This window comes from Barbus barbus (genome assembly GCF_936440315.1).
Source record: "Barbus barbus genome assembly, chromosome: 47".
Lineage (NCBI taxonomy): Eukaryota > Metazoa > Chordata > Actinopteri > Cypriniformes > Cyprinidae > Barbus > Barbus barbus.
The window spans coordinates 21,302,589-21,324,450 of NC_136725.1; the positions used below are offsets into that span (position 1 = coordinate 21,302,589).

The window sequence follows — 21,862 nt, forward strand, 5'->3', positions numbered from 1 at the left end:
ATTTTAATTGTAGTGTCCTCTAACTGAACTAAATTAATTTTATTACTATAAAAAAATCTAAACGACGGTGGGGGACGGTGCCGCGGTGGGCAAGTGACCAGTGTTGTAGCTTAACACCGGTATCACCGCCAACACCGTCTATCGCAGCAAGCCTACTGTACATATTGCAAACTGCTTTTCCCTTAAATTCTGTGGGATACAACATTATGAGGGTGTAGGACTACTGTTGGTTGGGAGCCCCCATCCAGGAGCCGCTCATTAAACAGCCCACTTCCCTTTGAGGCACAAAGGGCCTCTCTTCCCCTTCCTGCGGCCTCTCCTCATCCTCCATCAAACAAAAATGTGACACAGAAGGCCTCACTGCACACAAACGCCCGCTAATCTTGTTCAGCCCCGCAAATTCCTTGTAGTCACACCGTCAGCTCGGACACAAAAGCATCAGCCTCGAACACTCCAGCCCTTGAAACTTTCAAGGACAGAAACTTTCAAACAGAGGACAGAAACACTTTACACAAGTACTTAAAACATTTGGGGGAGCTAAAGTTTTTTAATGTTTTGAACAAAGTCTCTTATGCTTACTGAGACTGCATTTATATAATCAAAAATACCGTTAAAACAGTAATATTGTAAAATATTATTAAGATTTCAAATAACTGTTTTCCATTTGAATATATTGTAAGATGTAATTTATTCCTGTGATGCAAAGCTGAATTTTCAGCATCATTTCTCCAGTCTTCAGAGTCACATGATCCTTCAGAAATCATTCTAATGTGCCGATTTATATATGCTGATTTTTAAAGTTTATCTAATGAATAGAAAGTACAAAAGAACAGCATTTGAAGATGTCTTTTCTCTCACTTTTGATCAATTTAATGCATCCTTGCCGAATTAAATTATTTTATATAAGCTTTGCCAATGCACAGTAGATGAAGTACTAGTTTACTCTAATGCATGCAACAACACCAGTGCAAAAACACGGAGGAACATTGCACTTGCACCACATTATCAACTGCATTTGGCCACATTTCGACACACAAGATCAAGCTCGAGTAGCTAGAAACGGTTGCGTTCACATAATTGCATAGTTATCTCATCAAATGCTTGAACGTCTGATTTGAGGGTCCATTGGTCTACTGCTTATCTCCCGCTCTGCTTCTGCGCTTGGCACCCAGGGACCTGGACGCCAGCAATTGTGCCCACTGCCTCCGAGTGCCAAGGCAAAATTGATGAAACATCACAGGATTTGAGAATTGGCAGGCTGACACGATGCGACGAGCCAGTCACAATTAAAATGATTACACGTCCTTCCAATTTTCACCGCTTTCATTCCAATATTGCTGATAGCAGGAGATTGAGAAGGAAAGGCGGAAAAAACATGATATATTCCTTACATATAGTACTCTAGGTGGATTGAATGGCAGTAAAACAACATTTGTTGTTGGCTCTGTGCGTTTTGATCCAGTTACAGTAATTGAAGCAATAGAAGCAGGACGCAGCACTTCGGAAACGGCCTAAAGTGCGTCGCCCGTTTCTAGTGCTTGGGTTGGCTCGTGTGCTTACCACAGTATATTTTAGATGGAAACACCCGAGAGGGTTTTAAGTGGGAAAGGAATATGCAATATTGATCAAGTGCAAAAGCTACGAATATGCAATCTGGCAACGGCAGCATCCTCTAAATGGCGGTCCTCAGAGACGCAGGTGGATTTTAAACGGAGATCCGCACAGACGCTGAGTGCAGTGAAGACGGACTCAAAAAACATGGCAGACTGAGAGAAACAACACAACCGACCAGTTCCCATTCAGATGCTACTTATGACCTACATGCAATCTAACACAATAAGTCTTGCATCCAAAAAAAAAGGGAAAAGAAAAGATTCAGACGAAATTCTGGTGCTGAAAAAGCAAAAAGTGTATTGTTTGTGTTTTTCCTCACCTAACTCGTCCCACAGCTGCCGGTATTTGTCCGTCATGGTGGTTCCCTGCTGCCTCCACAGAGCCAGCCGTGGGTCGGCCATGAACTGCTCTGTGATTAGTGTTAGCATGCGAGCGCCGTTCGAGTCCCGCATCTTCAGCATCTCCCGTACCTGCAGGAAAATGTGTACACGCATGCAAGATTTAAGAACAGGCATACCGTATCCAAAGCAGACATGATTAAAAGTGATACATCCTCTCTCTACAATGATTTTTTGTTCAAACTAGCCACAACCGTGAAATGTGGTGCATGACAAGACATTTTATTTTCATTCTGAGACACATAAACATTGCCAGAAACTGTTTTTAAGTAAGTCTCTTCTGCTCACAAAGGCTGCATTTAATTAATCAAATACTGTGAACTATATATTTTTTTTGCTGTTCTGGAACCATTATATTGCTCACATATGTGACCCTGGAGCACAAAAGCAGTCTTATGTCGCTGGGGTATATTTGTAGCAGTAGCCAAAAATACATTATATGGGTCAAAATTATTAAATAAATTAAATTAAATAAATATAAATTAAAAAAATATTTTTTTTATGCCAAAAATCATTAGGATATTAAGTAAAGATCATGTTACATGAAGATATTTTGTAAATTTCCTACTGTAAATATATCAAAACTTAATTTTTGATTAGTAATATGCTTTGCTAAGAACTTCATTTGAACAACTTTAAAGGAGATTTTCTCAATAATGTGATTTTTTTGCTCCCTCAGATTCCAGATTTTCAAATAGTTGTATCTCAGCCAAATATGATCCTATCCATGCATCAATGAAAGCTTTCAGATGATGTAGAAATTTCAATTTTGAAAAATTAACCCTTATGACTGGTTTTGTGGTCCAGGGTCACATACGTATAGCAGCAAATTTTTATTCCTGAGGTAATTCTATTCCTTATTTAATTTATTTTGATTTTATTAGAATATGATACATATTTGATCAAATAATAAAGAAATAATATAAAATAAATTAAAATATATTAGTGTCATTAATTTACAGATATTTGAAAAGTGCACCAGCAAAAACAGCTCGTTTAAATTTATTAAACAAATAAATAATTTTTAAATCAAAAGATTTTATAAAATATTTGTAATTATAATATATTTTTATAAATTATATAAAATATATAAAACAGTGCCATATATCAGAAAACAGTTGCGTTGATTAATAATGTTGTGGAAACCATGATACATTTTCTTTGTCAGGATTCTTTAATGAATAGAAAGTTCAAAAGAACAGCACTCATTTTTGTTTATAATAAAGGTTACTTTTTCTCAAATTAATGCATTTTTGCTGAATAAAATAATCAATTTCTTTCAACTGACCCCAAACTTTTAAACAGTAGTGTGGCTTTTGCATTAAACATGAAATGATTGGCCTTGATTTTGTAGCTTAAAGTATTTTATTTGCAAACAGAACACTTTTTTTTTTTTTTTTTCAAGGTTGCGTCATGCCTGGTTAGGATCCCTTTTTAGAGACCATCCAGACATGAAGCATTGCATTTTATTCAAATCATCACGAGCGGCTCCTGGAGCTTCATCCCACCTTTGAGAAGAGGAGATTGAGCTGTTTGCCCGAGCCATGGTATCCCCCCTGGGACAGGAAGAGTTTGACCTGCTCCTGGACCTGCTCCTCGTCCAAATGCCAGCAGTTCTCATCGTCCACGCTGGCCCCTGCCGTGGGGTCCGGGGCCCCTGATTTAGAAACACACAATTAAGCGATCAGCAGACAGTATGGTGATGCTTATGTTGATCAAATGGGACTTTCACAAAATAAAGCCCATAAAACGAGGCATTACAGATTATAGTCATGGAAAATCGAAACCAGAGATTATTTATCAGCCAAAATTCTTCCACGCAATTAGTGCAATCGACACAGAGCCTTAATGCAATGCAGAAGCACCCTGGTGTTCGAGAAGGAAACCCCCTCAAACCCCAAACAACGGCTGATGATTTAAGCGCCATCGACAATGCTGAGGGTCTATAGTAAAGATTTATTAGACGCCACATCAAACCAACTTCCTGCATTCCAGCCGTGACCTCACACAGGCCCGGCCTGATGAAAGCACTTCCTTTCCCCCCCTGTTCTGCAATGTGCTGTTTGCTGACGCTTTTTTCCCCTATAATTGGCACATCCGCTTTAGATTTCCCTTTCCCGACAAAAGTGAAATATAATATGACCATTGTGCCTAATGTCGAAACGATAAGAGAGACTAGAAGAGTCTTTCTTTCCCTTTAGATTTATGTCATCAGGGTATGATACTCACAGCAACAGCTCCAGGACGCAGCAGAGCCTAGAAACAGTGCTAATACTAATCTGTGTGCACTTTACAAAATCAGCCAACTAATTTTTAAAGGGTGCGGTTATGGAAATTTGAATTTTGTTTGCCATTTTCAGCAGATCTATAGAAACGAAGTTGCAAAAGTGTCTTAAGACGTTATCTTCATGTTTGTGATACCACACTTTACATTCGTGACTACATTTACAGGCAACCCACAAGTCTGGATAATCAGAACAGAAAACAGGAATCTGAAAGGTGCGGCAGAAAAACAGCTTGTTGAATTCTAAGGATAGACAGAGGGTGAGAAAATGGTTATGTATAATAAATAAATAATTTAATTAATAACAAAATAAAGTAAAAAAAAGGAAATAAATAAATAAATGAATCAAGAATAATATATGGCCACTATGATATATTTTAAGCTCAACATAATAAATAAATAAAAAAATATAAATAATATAAAAATAATATAAATAACAAATATTTTAATTTTGTAAGAATAATAAATAAAATAAATGCAGAAAATATTTTATTATAAATCTCAATAAAAAAAGCTACAAAATGCGGAATATGGGCCTTTGATGTTATAACAAAAAGCATCCAGGAAATCCAAACAAAACAATGTCTTTTAATCTCAATATAGTAAATAAAAAAACTAAATTGAAAATAAAAAAAATAAACATTTTTGTAGAATATGGCCTCCTTAAAATAATTATATATATATATATATATATATATATATATATATATATATATATATATATATATATATATATATATATATATATATATATATATATATATATATATAACTATAACAATTCTTTTAAGGAGGCCATATTCTACAAAAACGTTTATTTTATATATATATATATATAAGCTAAATATTTTTTGTTTCATTTATTTTTAGATTTGTTTTATAAATATAACAATTTTAAACAATCAGTCTGTTATAGTATAAGAATATGATATTATATAAATAGAAACTATGAAAGTTTAAGCCCAGTTCTGGTAGTTAGCTCTGATAGACAGTAGGAACGTCAAGCAGTAATGCTCTTGATATCAAGGGTGCTTCAAGCACACTCCTCGGACGCAGCCGGACCTCACCGTGCACTTGATTGATCTCTGAGTTCTGGGAGAGAATCTCGTCGGCCAGTTTCTGGGCCGTGGGCAGCACTTCCGTGTGGTGGACGGTGATCAGATACTGCACAAACTTCTGCAACTGGTCCCTGTTCATCTGAAATAGAGTCTCTGAGATGGGGAGGTGAAGTTTGACCTGCTCGGGTCGCCGTACGCGGTACAGGGACAGCGCCACCACATGGGCGCAGTAGAAGATGTCCTTGTTTCCGCAGCCGCACGTTACGGAGGTAATCTTGCAGCGGTCGAAGCTAATGGCTACGCTGCACACCGTCTCGGGTTCTGACGACGTGGCCGGTTCTGTTACTGTGCCGCTCAAATGGAAACCTGAGAGACAGAGAGAAAGAAAGAGTTACATTTTGGATACGGTGTATGCTATATTTTTTCAACTCTTTAGACAGTCCAGAAAATTCCATAAATGTTTTCTGACTATATTTTCTCCAAGAGCTTTGATGCTTCATTTATAAATATTCAGCATTTTAAATGATCAGACTTTATTTTTCCAAACTGATCAGTTTTCCTGTAGTGTAGTGGATTAAATAAATAAATAAACAAAAACATTAAAAAAAAATAAAAATAAAAAATTATAAAACCGAATAAAAACACAAAATGCTTACAAACTTAATTTAAAACTAAAAACTAAATAAAGGCAAAAATAAATACTTTAAAAATATTTTAAAAAATACTAAATATGTATTAAAAAAAACATAAGAAAACAAAACAAGATAAAACATGTATAAAATTTATTTTATGGAAAGATAAAATAAAAACTTTAAAAATAAAATCAAATAAATAATTTAAAATAAAAGCAACCAAGCAGAACACCTTAGCAACCATTCAATATTAAATGTTATGGTGAAGTGAAAATGGATACAGGCAGAATGTAAAAGCGGGAGAGAGAATGAGGAAGTTTCAGTCTATGAGTGGTGAACAGATGTGTGTGTGTGTGTGTGTGTGTGTGTTGGGCGGGCAAAGTGGGCGGAGCTGCTCGGTGACTGGCGTGTGCCACTACAAAGGCAAGACTGAATAATACAGATGCTAATTTGAATATTATTTGAAGTGTTGATCCAAAAGAGGCGGAGAATCGTACATTTACTAGGAAGTAAAGCAGACATTAATGAGCGCGTCTCAGCTGCCCAACGCCCAGGGAGTTCAAATGTGCCCGTCTACGGCCGACTTCACTTCCTGCTCGGGCTGCTTCCAATATTTAAGCACTTAAGTACTTAATTTAAGCCTTTGTTCTATTGTTTTCATTTGTCCTACTGCTTGCCAAGTAGATTGTCCAAAAATAAATGAATAAAAACAACAAAACATACAATTAATTAAATTCAAAAATAAAATATATTAATAATTTATAAAATACTGTTTTCATTAATCCCACTGCTTATAGTTATTACAAAAATGTCATAAAAACATTAATGTAGAGAAAAATTAAAAATAAAATAAAAAAGTACTTGTAAAATCAATTTAAAAACCAAATAAAATACATATGAATTCTAAATAAAATAAGATTAAGAAATAAAAAATACATCTTTATATACATAAAATATAAATATATAAAATCTAAAAAATAAAAAAAATGATATCAATTAAAAACAAAATTAAAAAATTAAAAATTAAATTAAAGAAATTAATAATTCCCACTGATAAAAATTAATTCATAAACATTTAAAAAATGTTTATTGAAATTGAAAAAATGTAAATACATATTTAAAAATATTTAGTTTTTAAACTTTTACATAAAGGAGTGTTTTCAATATTAGTTTTGTTTGTATTAACTACTAATATTTTGTTATTGAGACACTCCTAGTCTATTCTTGCTACCCTAGTACACATACACATCAAAATCACCAACCTGCATTAAAATAATATCCTAGACTACTTCTATTTAATGGAGTCTGTGCCTCACATCCAAATGAGCTCTTGCCTGAAGGATAAGAAAGCCTCCTCACCCTTAAACAGCACATATCCTGTTAGCGGTGGGAGCAGCCCACTACTGGTACAAGAGAAAAGGGATGAATGTTCAAGTTTCACTTCCTTTCCCAAAGTGCTGACCCAGCAGCGTCCACCTATACGCCTTTCCACAATGCTAAATATATTCAATCACTTGAGAAAAGCCTTCGCTTGTAGGATGTGGAGAAAGACGACGCCAGAAGCGATTTCGAAACGGAGTTCAAGAAAAGCTTTTACAGAAGGCCGAATGCAGAGGAACTGGCCGGCGGCGCTCCGATCCATGCTTTCGCCAACAACGCTTGCGTAAGACGCCGTTTGATCCTCTGTTTGCACCCGTCATGTGCAGGTTTGTGTGGAAACAAAAAGACGAGGCTAATACACCCCCCTAGTGCGCTGACTACTCACTTTAGACGTGCTGCATCGTCAAACCCTGCTTAGTGTTTAAGACGGCCTGATCCTAAATAAACACGTGATGCATGTCTAGACGTCTTTAGGGGGGATTCCTCAACGCCATCCGCCTCAGGAAACAGCACTTCTATTCATCTGCACGGGATGCAAACAAAAGCAGCGATGTTTCGTATATCGCAGCAAATCAACTAATTACGCAGGCCGTCTCAAGGTGGCCACTTACAGCGCTCTGTTCATCACCAGACACAAACACTTAAACTCAGCAGCGAGCTTCATAATCAAAATTATTTTTCTCTAAAATGCTCCCCGAGGACAGGGAAGGTAATAATGAAAGCAAGCGCGGATTTGGAAGCCAATATAAACAAACGCGGGAGAGATTCTGCTATTCATCATGACCCAAATGAATGTGGAGCAGCACGTGGGCGCCGGTGTTGGGAATCGCTGCATTAACAGACGACAAACCATTCTGGGTCACCTTATGAAATAAAAAAAAATATATATTTTTTTTTTTTAAAGAAAAAAAAAAATATATATATATATATATATATATATATATATATATAAATATTAATAAATTATTTATGTCCACATATAAAACATTAATAAATTATTATTTTGTGTAAATGGAATATATACACAGATAGAGATAGACAGACAGACAGATATAGACAAACACACATCTAAATCTCTCTCTCACACCCTGTCTATACACACACATTTCATATCCCAGTGATAAATAAAATACATATCTAAATCTAAACCTCTCTTTTTTCCCCTCTCTCTCTCTATACATTTTATATACAAAAAAAAAGTCAAAAAAGGCCGTTTTTGATAATTTATCCAATCACCTACAGGTGAATACAGGTTAATTGTTGATTGATATATACCACAAAAGTAAAAATTAACATTTCATATTCAGATGAATGCAATGACACCAATTAAGCACAAACAGGGTTTGTTCTTTGAGCAAAGTGTATTTTCTCCATTCCATTCTTTAGATTTCAGGGTGAAATATGACCTGTATATAGAGTCACCCATAGACAGACCCTGACGATACACAGCAGCACACACACACACGTATTCACACTCTAAATGGTTTTCTTGGCATAGAGGTGGATTTGGAGACGGGGGAGCTCTTTAACGAGCTGCCGGCATCAGGAGAGGATGTCGTACAGGGAGAGCGCAGAATCTCCCGAGGAGCCGTGTCTCCAGGACAGTTCATCAGAACGGAGCCATCTGTTAGACCGGGTTAAAGGCTGCTGGGAGCTTCCTGCTGTTCTCTGACAACCTGCTAAATAATTAGCCTCACCTCCACCAAACACCACTTTCTCCCTGCATTACACTGCCGAGCGTAAGCTACTTCATCTATCCTTTTTTTTTTTTTTGAAGATTCACTGAAGCAGTCGATTCTACAGCACTACAAACTATTTGAAATATTTATTGATTTTTATTATAATTGATATTTACATATTTTAAAAAATGTTTCAGAACATGACAAGTGAAAAATATTGACATTTTTACAAATGTTCATTTGAAATTGTAAATATTTTCAATTTTTCCATATTTTTTATATGTAAACATTTTTTATTCGCAAAATATTTCCATAAGAAATATTTTTTAAAATTACATATCAATATATATTTTTAAATATTTTAAAACACTTGAGGAAACATTACATAAACAAATTACATGGAATTTTGAAATTATGAAAATGTAAATATTTTTATTATTTACATATTTAAATAAAAAAAATATTCACACGGCATGCAAATTACATGCAAATGTTTTTAAACAAGCATTTTTTATATTTACACATTTAAATATATGTAAATATGAGAAAAATATTTACATTAAAAATATGTAGATGTTTAGAAAGTATGAGAATGTTTTAAAGTATTTATTAAAAAATTAAGTAATTTTGTACAAATATGTAAAAAAGTATATATTTAAATATATTTGTAAAAATGTTTATTTAAATTTTTTAATATTTATATATACACATTTTTAGAATCTAAAAATGCAAATAAAATATATATCCCATATAAACTCTCAATTGAGGTCATAAAAGATGCATGTATGAAAGTACAGCATATCACAGCACACGTCAAGTATTTCAAGTGAAGGCATTTTCTATTATAATTGCACTATATACGCAACGCAATGGCAAAAACGGCTTCAATGTACCTCGCACATCCCATAGTGACATTTATTGGGTTTTTATGACAAATAATTACACCCCGTGTCGTATATCATGCTTTTATAAGCGGGAGCTGTTGGACGCGTGCATGAGTTATGTCAGCGCCCGTCCTGCAGGGGGATTTACTGCACCGACAGATAATGTTTAAGGCAGAGTTAATGGAATAGCTGGGGCAACAAGACAATTAGTACGACTTTAATTAAGACATTTTCTCTGTGGTCAGTTTTATTAAAGCTCTTAGGTAAAACCCTGAGGAGTTCACACACTTCAGACTGGCACAGCAGGACAATCTATAGCTAATACGTAGCTTGGGACGGCAAGAAATTACAACATGCTAGAAATGCTAACACGACGAGAGGCTGATTTGAGAGTTTTGAACTTTGTCTGACCGCTGATAAGGTCAGGATTTAGATTATGGATGGACCATCTACTGTGGCGGTTATCAGCTGGAGGACAGCTGCATATGACATTTTGCATTGTTTTTTCTTATCTAAGCATAGATTGTAAAGGGATAGTTGACCCAAAAATGAAAATTGTTATAATTTATTCACCCTCATGTCATTACAAACATGTATGGCTTTCTTTTTTCTACCTAAAAAAAAAGAAGATATTTTGAAAGTTGGGGTTACAACAATATTGAAATATTGAACCCTACTAACTTTTATTATTTGGATAAAAAAAACAAAAAACATAAAAAAAAAAAATTTTTAGAAGTTAGTATTATTTATTTATTACAGGCAACAGCATGTCAGGTCACCTTAAAATAAAATTATGTAAAATAAAATAAAATATAAACAAATAAAATAAATTTGATAAAAAAATAACAGTCCAGAAATAGGATTTTTCTTAAAGCAAAATATATATAAAAATATATTTGAAGATTACTATAAATATCAACAATGAAATTATAAATAAACAGAAAATAATAGATTTTACTACACACACATATTCATTTTTTTTATATTTATATATTAAATAATTTTCATATAACTTTATATACAGTTTTTATTGACCTACACCTTCATTGTATTGGTCTATATTCACCTACGACAAACCACACAGGTGTTTTTTGTTTAGTTTTTTTATACAGGTGAAAGCAGTTCCCTTTTTTTGGGAATGACAAAAGTTGTGCTTCCAATCAAGTTGTATTTTGGCATAAATTCACTGGTAACTTGGCAAAACTAGTCAAACTATGATAGTGTCAACATATAAGGATAGTGTGACATGCTCATGTCCTCAAAAACAAAACTACACAAAAAGAAAACAAAATACAACTCAACTGAAATAAAGGTTTTGGCGTCTTATGAACACCTATTATACAAAACAACAAATATAAAGTGTAAATCGAAACTACACAATCCTGTGAGTTCTCCAAAAAAAAAAAAAGTTGATAACCACAGATCTAGATCTACGTAAGGGTGCATTTATGCAAGCATCGAGGTGAAGTTTCTCTCAGACGAGCTGCTGGATCTGCCGTGAGGGCCTGATGCTACTGAGTCGAGGAGATTGATAACTCCTCGTTTCCTGGCCGACAGCGAGGCTAGTCACTCTCACACACCCTGACAAAGTAAATGAAGAAGAATGGCGGCTGGGGCTTTTTTTCCGCTCCTGAAAAGCACAGCAGAAGTGTGCGCAGACAGCCTCGCGCTTCCAGAGATCGACAAGTCTGAGTTTCCACCGTAAATCCTCTCCTGTCCAACGCCGGAGCGCTACGTCCCATGCCGGCCTTCAAACAGACATGCATCTAACCTTTCCGGCCCAAAAACCCGACCTTTTCAAGTATTTCTGTCTCAAAATGTCCAATTAGCTCTGACCTACACATTCGAAAAGGCAGAGGAATGCAGCACAGCTACTAAACATGAAGACAAATGTCTCGTGCATGCTTACCTGCATAAACAGAACCACGCATATCGAAGATTTTAGGGCCGACATCTGTGTCGCACTGCTCGTTTTCACAAGGAAACCCACAATGCATTGCTCAACATCGCTCGTGCAAACAAACAAGTGGTTTCCATTATGCTGGAAGATATCAGAGCCAGGGAATGTTTGCTTTGGGGACGATGGCAGTGATTCGAAACACGGTGCTTAATGATGCAAAACGTCTTTTTGGTGTTTACCTTTGTAGGCCTGTATCTGGCCATCATCTTACTCCCACCACCCTGGCAAGAACAAACCAAATTTAATGTGATGTGTGTTTTCAGCCCACTGGCTCCAGTCACACCCCTCCAGATGAGCAGGGAGATGCCACCTGCTTTATAAAGCGCTTCGGTCATGAAGAGGAAAAACAAGATAGTGTTGAGAATGTGAAACCATTTTTTAAAGAAACCATTCACCCAAAATTGAAAATGAAAAAAGGTCATCCAAGATGTAGATGAGTGTTTCTTCATCGGATTTGGAGAAATGTAGCATTCCATCACTTGTTGATGGAATCCTCTGCAGTGAATGGGTGCCGTCAGAATGAGAGTCCAAACAGCTGATAATAATCCACACCACTCCAGTCCATCATCTTGTGAAATGAAAAGATGCATGTTTGTAAGAAACAAATCCATCATTAAGACATTTTTCCAGCTAAATTCCTCCATCCATAATATTGCTTTTTTCCAGTGAAAAAGTTATTGAGAGAAATATGCACAGATATTAACAAGCAAAAACGATCTAAACAAATATGTGGGTGGATTTTGAGAGGACAACAGAAGATTTGTTCACTTAAGGAAGTGTCATTATGGACTATGGACTCGTATAAGCGACAGTTTACACTTAAAAATGCCTTAATGATGGATTTGTTCCTTACAAACACGCAGCTTTTCACTTGACAAGACATTGATGACACAACATAATTGATGGACTGGAGTAGAGTGGATTATTGTGATGTTTTTAATCAGCTGACTGGACTCTCATTCTGACGGCACCCATTCACTGCAGAGCATCCATTGGTGAGCATTTCTCCAAATCCGATGAAGAAATAAACTCATGTACATCGTGGATGGCCTGAGGGTGAGTGCATTTTTAAAAATCCTTCTATTTAAGACTAGAAAGGAGAGGAAAAATGGTTTACCTTAGTAAGACATCAAATCAAAAACTAAACTAAACAAAAATTAAATAAAAAAGAAATGATTATTGCTATTATTAATTCTGCAATGATGCAATAAAGTGACAGTAAAGACATTTATCATGTTGCAAAAGATTTCTAATTCAATGCAGCTTTGAACTTTCTGCGCTCTTTGTCCTCATCCTAGCATGATTAGAAAACATGTGCGCTTCAGTGTCTCATGTGCAAGTTATTAAACGCTGACATTTCAACCCCTCCGCGCCCTTAAGGAGGGTCATACACGAGTTCCCAAAGAGGCCAGTGTGTCTCAAAAGTAGCCAATTTTAGCCCGAGCCAACACTGAGACGTCCCAGAAACCAAGTTAACCGTACTGAAAGCCTCACTCCGTTTCTACACAAACCAGTTTGTTTTCTTCTCTGGACCACCCAAACACACGGAAGCGGATCAAAAGCATTTTCAACACAGCGGTTTACGTCTGCTAAAAACGGTCGGTGGAGCGATTACTACCACGTCCCCTCAGAGCTCACCACTTCAAGAAAAAAATGAGATGTTAAAAATATCAAAGTCAAATAACAGCAGCCAAATATAGTATACAACGCTCACGAAATGAAAGAGGCGAGCTGGAAACCTTGAGCGGGGTCAAGGAGGAGCTGCTTCCCTGCTTACAAATTAAATAATTGATCTCATGAGACGTTTGGAAAACATTAATGACTGCAATCGCAGCCTTACATCTTATATTTGTGAATACTTCAGCAAATTCAATTCCATAGCCAAATACATGTCTAATTGAGTTTGGAAAGTCCCAGTGAAGTAAATGTAACCGACGTCCTCAGCTGTGAGTTATCTGGGAATAAACTTAAATTAATACATGCTGGATTGTTACTGACATATATTTGTGATGTTTTCTTCATCCTGCAGTGGATTTTATGCTTTAGCATTAAAATGACCAATTTATGCAAAAGAATAAAATTTTTATTTAAAATCGAATCTAATGTTAAGTCTAAAGAAATACAAATGTAAAATATGTAGGTAAATTGCTAGATTTCGAAGTAATAACTATTGTATATAAAAAGCAAGACTCCTTGTGACTTCAAATCAAAAACATAAATATTGAAAAAAATTAGACAAAGGCTTAAAAATATCAAGAAATTCCATTAGAATTATATTTTATCTATTAATCGCCTCACAAATTATGCAAAAGAAAAAAATATATATATATTTTTTTCTTTTGCATAATTTGTGAGGATGCATTAAATTGATCAAAAGTGACAGTAAAGATATTAATAATGTCACAAAGGATTTGCAAGAGAGACTTCTTTCAAAAGCACAGGCGAGCTCATGAATTCATGGACACTGGCACAGCAGCACGGTCAGTCAGACGTAATGAATGAATCCCCCTCTGACCCACAGAGAGCTGCATTCTGGGTATTAGACTGCCTATATTGTCTCTGTGAAAGGCGGACTGAAAATAACCAGAAAATGGCCCTCGATCTGCAGGCTGGAATTACATCTGGTCTCCTGAAAACCACTGAAAACAGACACTACAGGGACTTGCTGCAGCAACATTCAGCCATTTAGCTAATGTCTATCTAAAGTCTACAGTTATCTAAAGTCAACATGAAACGCCATTCATAAGCCTTTTTACTTTCATAATGCAATGCAAAATGCTTAATAAGAAAGTTGCATTTGATTTCATGCTGATTTGCAAGTGTATACCTGCTTAATGCATGACTCAGTGTGTTTCCACATCTTACGCTGATATGTGGAGTAAGTGTAAAAGTCTTGGTGTGTGGTCCGTCGGTAAACAGTGTGCCCCAGGTCTTCTCCTCTTGGCTCCAGAGGCCTGGAAAAGCACAGCTGCACCCAGCGATGTTTTCACAACAATCAGACTTTACCGTGCCACACGGGGCCCTCGTCCACCAGCCGGCTCTCCACCTCCAGCGCTCTGTTTGCTCAGTGGATCGCTTTCCCAAAACACACGAGAGAGGAGGAGCGGACACCAGAGGAACACACCCCTCCTACACACACAGATATGCAAAAGAAAAGAAGAAACAGATGTACACCTGTTTCCTGCGGTGGGCTCGGAGATGCTATACGCTGCTCGGGCAATGATTCGTGTTACAGGATGAAACGGGAAACCAGGTTGTTGGAAACGTATGACGAGGGAACAGCACCGAAGGCTACGGACGAACCGCTTCCCTGGTGCTCGGGATCGAACTACACGCTGAGCACTGAAGCTGTTAAAATATCCACACGTTACAGCACAACATCCACCCTCGTTTCCTCAAACGTAAGAAAGCACCTGCATGAGTCCCTCTGCACAGCACAACAAACATAAGCATAGCATTTCAAAAGCCTTGTAGTCCATTCAAAGAACTAATCCAAGAAGAATTATTTGACCTTCTTTACAAAAACAAAGCAACAAAAATTCAGAAGTATAATAAATACATAAATAAATACTCTGAGCATATAATATAATTTGGAAGCTTTTTATTTATTTAATTATTTTAAAATCTTACTCTTAATATTATTATTAATTAAACAGTAGGAATAAATACCAATTAATTATTTTTTAATGTTAATACTAATAAATTTAATAAAATAACTAATAATAGTATCAGCAATAATAATAATAATTAATAGTTTCTTAATATTATTAATACAAATAATAATTGGTATTAATAATTAATAATAATAATAATATTTGTAATGATGATTATGATGATAATTATTATAAGCTCAAACTAAAAGATGAGAACTAAAAGCAAAAACAGGCTAAATCACCCTGTGGAAACATGGACAAAGTTTCTCAGTAAAGCATCCAGGGAGAAGACAAGATAAGCAAAGCTAAAGTTCGAGTCTGAACACTGGTGGTAAAAGCTCCTAAATATAACGTTCCTGCCCTTTATCATGAGTGCTGGTCCACTTCATCACTGCAGGGTACAACAGCACTGACATTCAGCTCGGCCTGCCGGGGAAGTGGAAAACTACTTTTTGGGACACACTTAGTGTTTCAGTAGGGTCAGGCTTCAGGATCGGAGCTCCCACCATGCCAATCATTAGCGTTAGCCATCAGCCACTTAAAGAAAAGGAGTGGTAGTTTAAGATAAGATACGGTCCAGAACCTGGTGAACCTTGTGTTCTTACTTTACTGCAAAAAACAGCTTAAACCAGCCTAAGCTAGTTTGCTGGTCTCCCAGGTTTTAGACACTTTTCAGCTGTGACATGCTGGGAGACTACTAAAACTAAAACATTTTTTCATTCGACAGCATGTTTATTATTGTTAACTAAAGCTAACCATAAAGAAAATTCTTACTTGAAATAAAATGTTAAAGTAAAACATTAAATGAAATAAAATATTTAAAAAAGTAAACTTATTTAGTTGTCAAGGCAACATATCTTTTTCCTTTAGTTTACATACTAAAATAAATTAATTAAAATATATAAAAATAAATAATATGTAGACACATGAAAAAAACAAAAAAAACAAACACACAACAAAATTAAAACTTGGACTAAATTTAAAGTGGAAACAAAATATCAAAATAAAACCTAATTCAAAATATTAACAAACACTATAATAGCTTATCAGTGATACTAAAAAGCACTGCTGGATGAAGCTATTTATAAATAAACATTAATTTAAATAAAATAAAATATAAAAAATTAGTTTAAAGTTTAGAAATACTAAAATAACTAGAACAAATTAAATAAACTAATAAATAAAAATAATAAATATATACACAAAAAAAAAAAAAAAAAAAAAAAATTAAAGTGAAAACAGAAAATATTAAATATAAAAGAAATAAAGTCCAATTCAAAATATTAACAAAAAATATAACACTACGTCAATTATACTAAAATACATAACTAGATATAACCATATGTAATTCTATAAAAAACACACATATTAATCAATTATAAACTAATCTATATTCAGCATTTTATGATGCACCAGTTTGTCACAATGCATTCTGAGATCGCCTAATTTGGGAATCATACATACAGTGCTAATTTCAGACGATGTTCTAGCGTTTAGTCTAGCCTTCACATAGGGAGCACATCTAGGCTGCCTAAAAATGCCATCCAGGTGTGCCGTTCACTGGGTTTTGGTAAAACAGACTCCTGCTGCTGGAGCCAGAGACCTTCTAGGAATAAACAGGGTGGAAATGTGGCATCTAACCAGTGTGCACACAGCCTGACGTGATTGAGGCCTGCCGGGCTGTGAGAGTAATGTCTGCCAGGCCACGACCATCCGCCCGTCTCTCCCCATCCCATGAGCGGAGGCGAGGACTCAGATCTGGACCCCTCCCTGCACATTAGGGTCCTGGCGGTGAGAGCCAAACGCCATTTAAAAATAGGAAGGAGCCACGTAACATGGGATGAACTGCGTTTACGCCCCTTTGCCACATAATATCAGCAATAGCTACATGCGCATGAGGTTTAAGGAGATAACTTTTACTCAACATACCACACGATTAATGTGGTTTCATTCATGATACAGAAGGATAAAAGTGATAGGAATTTAATAAAGAGTGCAAAAAAAAAAAACCTTAACCGAAGAAGAAATAACAGTGATACTGATAGTGATAGTATGTTTAACCATGCATAAATATTTATGTATTAGAATAAATTTAGGCCTAAAACTGTGCAAACTGCAGCAACATGACACTATTGCTCAATTTATTAGTTAGAAGTTATACTATAGTAGTTATATTTATTAGTAATAATCAGAATTAACTATTCACCCACCAAGTAATATAGTTCAGTCAGACATTTAGAGGCAAAATAATCCACTTTATAAAACATGGCAACACGAGCTTTGTTAGTAAGTTTATATAAAAACATACAAAGCCTTTAAGAGGTGTAATGATAGGACGTAACTACAAATTAAACTCTTAAGTTTACTAGTCTCAAAACTAATTTTAGGCTTCAAGAACCAAGCGGTTATTAGTGGAAAACAGTGGTGAAGATGTGCACACTTCAGCAAGCTTTTCACTTCCCCTTAAGAGACGCTTGCTCGGTTAGTATACCTGAATTTACACCCAGACTAACCGACTGGAAAACCTGACTAATAATGTGCACAAGAGGAAAGCAGACACGCACGGAGGCCCGCGGACGAGAGGGGTTGGCAAATATGTAGTGGATGTGACGAGACCTCCCCAGACAAACCTTGCCCCCTGTTTTACTCCACAGTCAGGTGACACAGAGGCCACACGGGATGTGCTGCACATGCTGTCAGTCACCAGCACCCACTCACAGATGAAGAGCCGCCCACAGCTCCACTGCCAAACACACACACACACACACGCCTCATTTGCAATAATTAAAATATTAAAAAGCCTTATGGAGTACAGTACCCCTTCAAAAAATAAAATACAATTTCTTGGCCATCTAAATCTAGACTAGAATTGTACCGTGATATACAGCTAGGAAAGTATGATAGAGTAACAAAAACATCTAAACATCTCAATATAACAAAACATTTCTAAATTATAATAAATTAAAAACATTGAAAAAATATCTAAAAAAAATAATAAAAATAAATAAATGTAATGGTGGAAATTTATATTTTGTCTATATTGAAATTGTTGGTAGTGCAGTGATTTTTTTCCTATAGAAAAAAATACAATCAATAATTAATGTTGGACAAACACACAAATGCAAATGCAATTTGCATTAAATATTCACAACATTGTTGACAAACTTATTATAAAAATATTTCTGTCCATTATGTATTGTTATATTAGTGCATATAAATGAGGATTACTACAAATATTATACATTTTAAATAAGCATAAAATTCAAAAGTTATATTGAGCAAAATGTTGAAAAATATTAATAAATTATATTTCCATTAAAATTCCATTTTATCTATAACAGCCAACCCCTGGTGAAAGCAACTAAAATAAAACATGACGTAAATAAATTATATTTTTACATACGCATCAAATTTATGTGAATACATTTGGGATTGCTAAAAATGACAAGATTCAATTGTCAGAATGAGTTTGGACTGCATTTGGCTTTTGCCATCTTTGTTTTCATGAACGCTCTGAAATAAAACTGCATTTTAAGAATAAAAAAAAAATATGTTCATGACACATTTTTCCAATGAAGGCGTCCTCAAAAGGAGTCAAATCTCACTAACGTCTGGGGATAAATTCATCCTGAAAGTACAGCCAAGTAAACCCACACACAAACGTGCCACAGACACTCCCCTGTGTGGCCCAACCCCGAACCGTGCCTGGCCCCGAGCTGAACTGCTGACGTCACGGGCACACGAGGGAGGAGCGAGAGAGAAAGAGAGAGAGAGAGAGAGAGAGAGAGAGAGAGAGAATTCCTAAACAGTAGACAAACCCACTGGTGGGAAGCTTAGAAAGCCCTCAGCTGTGGCGAAGAAAAAAAACCAAGGCTTGGCCGCGCGCCAGACCTCTGAGCTCAGCATTTTGTAATGCACTTCCTTTTTGCTTAACAGCTTGCATAATAGCGCCGGCCGCCACAGCCGTCAACCTTTAACTCTTTGCATCCTGGTCACTATTTTGTGCACACGCCGTGTGGAGGGTTAAAATGAACGCATGATGTGTGCTACACCAAAAACACTAAATAAACAAGCAAACTCCTTCCCAGAATTCAAATACCCATGTCCTGCAGCTCTTGGAAACACCAAGTTCTTGCCAGACGCCTACTGCACTGCCAGATATGAAAATATCCTACTAGAACTCAAAGCATCAGCAGACACGGCCTTTGATGGACACGAAGGGTACGTATTGGAGTTTGACACAAGTCTGGCGTTCAGAGGTTAGAAACACGACCAGACAAGTGGCAAAGAGAATCTCGAGCTTTGTGCGGGTGGACCTCTTTAAAAAGTCTAATCTAGTTCCCTTTATGCATGAGCAAGAATTTGAATTCAGCCGTAAGACTACGGCATCTCATAAATGTTTATCTGCTTTTCATTGGTGCGTTAATACACCGCCAGCCGCCCGGCTCTATAATATCCTCCAGTCCTGGGAGACAGACGTGCGCACGGCTAAAAAAGGAGAGCAAATAGCATGTTTGAAAAGGTGAAACTTCACTGCATCGCCCACAAATAAGATTTAAAATGTCACCCCTGAGGAGGAAGGTCCCCTTGCCTACAAATTACACCTGGCAGCCTTGTGTCCCTGAACGTGGACGGGTTATAAGACAGTCTGCGTGTGTCCTCCAATCCACAGCAGAGGCCTGAAAGACGTGCTGCTGGATTGAAATTAGATTAACCAGTAAACTAGACTGCGATATAAGATTATTTGGCTACTTTTGAGGTTTAAATCTACAATAAACACTGAGCATTGTTCAAGATTTCTGTGTACAGGATTCCCACAATTTCTTAAATTGACATGATTTGTCCATGAATTTTGCATAACAGGCTCACATTTTCATGCAATATATAAAATATATGTAAAATGTACATAAGTTTAAAATTCCTCAATATTTCAAGGATCATATGAACCCTGTTTGTAAATTATTCATAAAATTTACATTTACGCTATTTTTATTTTACCTTGTGTTTTCCTTATAATACCTTGTGTGTGTGTATATATATATATATATATATATATATATATAAAATAAATATTAATCTAAAAAAATTGAAATAATATATATAAAAATATATATATTACGTATGTTTAAAAAAAAATTAGATGCACGTGTACATACACGTATATATTATATAAATACAAACTTTTCTTTTGAATGCGATATATATAAAGAATTTAATAATTAACAAATATAATACAAGCTAAAAAAATAAAAGGAACATATACTTGTAAAGATCTATATTATATTCCCACCCTGCTTTAATATCACCAACACTGGCAACTGAAAGACCCATATCGGCTGACAAATCTCAAAAGTTCACTCCTTTCTGCCATTGTTTGTTTGGCTGTTAAATTGGATTGTAAACAGCTTTATCTTTCAATGGCTTTAGCAAACAAAATGGCACCACCACTTCACTGAGCCAGCGAGCCAAAACCGGCCATGAGAGGAAGCTGTAAAAGAGCCAAGGCACCATCAGGCGCTTCCTCCCCATTCAGAGCAGCGGTGGTGGCCGCGGCGCTCAAGAGACGGTTGACACGACTGTCTGGAGGGGGTCATTCTCAACTTGCTGTGACTAGACCTGTCTTTAACTGCAGGCACAGGACACAATAGCATTCTCCACCTCTTTCAACAGCATCCCACCCCTCCTACAAGACCTCCGGCTTCCCTCCCAGCCCGGCATTGTGTGCGACTGAATGTGCGGGGTTAGGTGTGCAGTGTAAGGTAGCTGTAAGCCCCGCTTACAATAGAGAACCCAATCTCTCCTTTAGACACACCAGCTCACCTCTGGAGGGGTCGAACCGACGAGGGGGTGGGGTTTGGGTCGGTACGTAATTGTCAAGAAGAGTGAGGGGCTCTCCAACTAAAGATTCGCCAACAATAGGCCTCCAAACCCCTCTCCAGGGCCCTTGGAGAACCACAAAAGGAGCCGCCAAGGCCTTCCAGCCCAAAACGCCAAAGACCTCCGAGCAGACGACAACAATGAGAAGTGGAGGAGCATGTGACGGGAGTTGGGGGAGGAACCGGGATATATGCAAGCAAGCCGTCCACAAATTAGGTCAATGAGGATTTCCCCCCAAACTAGGTCAATTGAAACCCTGATGAATTGGAGCCTGATGAAACAAAGCGAGATGAGGGTGGATGGGTGTGCCGCACAAATTCGCCATCTTAAATCTGAGGAGTTAAGGCCCTGATATACTTCAAATGAATTCGAAGAACGAACTGGCATTAAGGTTTTAAACAAAATCAGGCCAAAACGAAGTTCGTTTCGGGAGTTTGTCTATT

At 36.5% G+C, this 21,862-nt stretch overlaps 1 protein-coding gene across 1 annotated transcript in view; it reads right to left on the minus strand.

The window, feature by feature from the left end:
• The window catches only part of LOC306866083 (zinc finger SWIM domain-containing protein 6), a 75,314-nt gene that overhangs the window by 29,577 nt on the left and 23,875 nt on the right, over positions 1–21,862 (minus strand). The window contains exons 2-4 of the mRNA XM_079411088.1: positions 5,364–5,720; positions 3,521–3,669; positions 1,934–2,084 (exon numbers count right to left, since the gene is read on the minus strand). Coding sequence (XP_079267214.1) covers positions 1,934–2,084; positions 3,521–3,669; positions 5,364–5,720 — 657 coding nt within the window. The remainder of the gene's footprint in view (positions 1–1,933; positions 2,085–3,520; positions 3,670–5,363; positions 5,721–21,862) is intronic.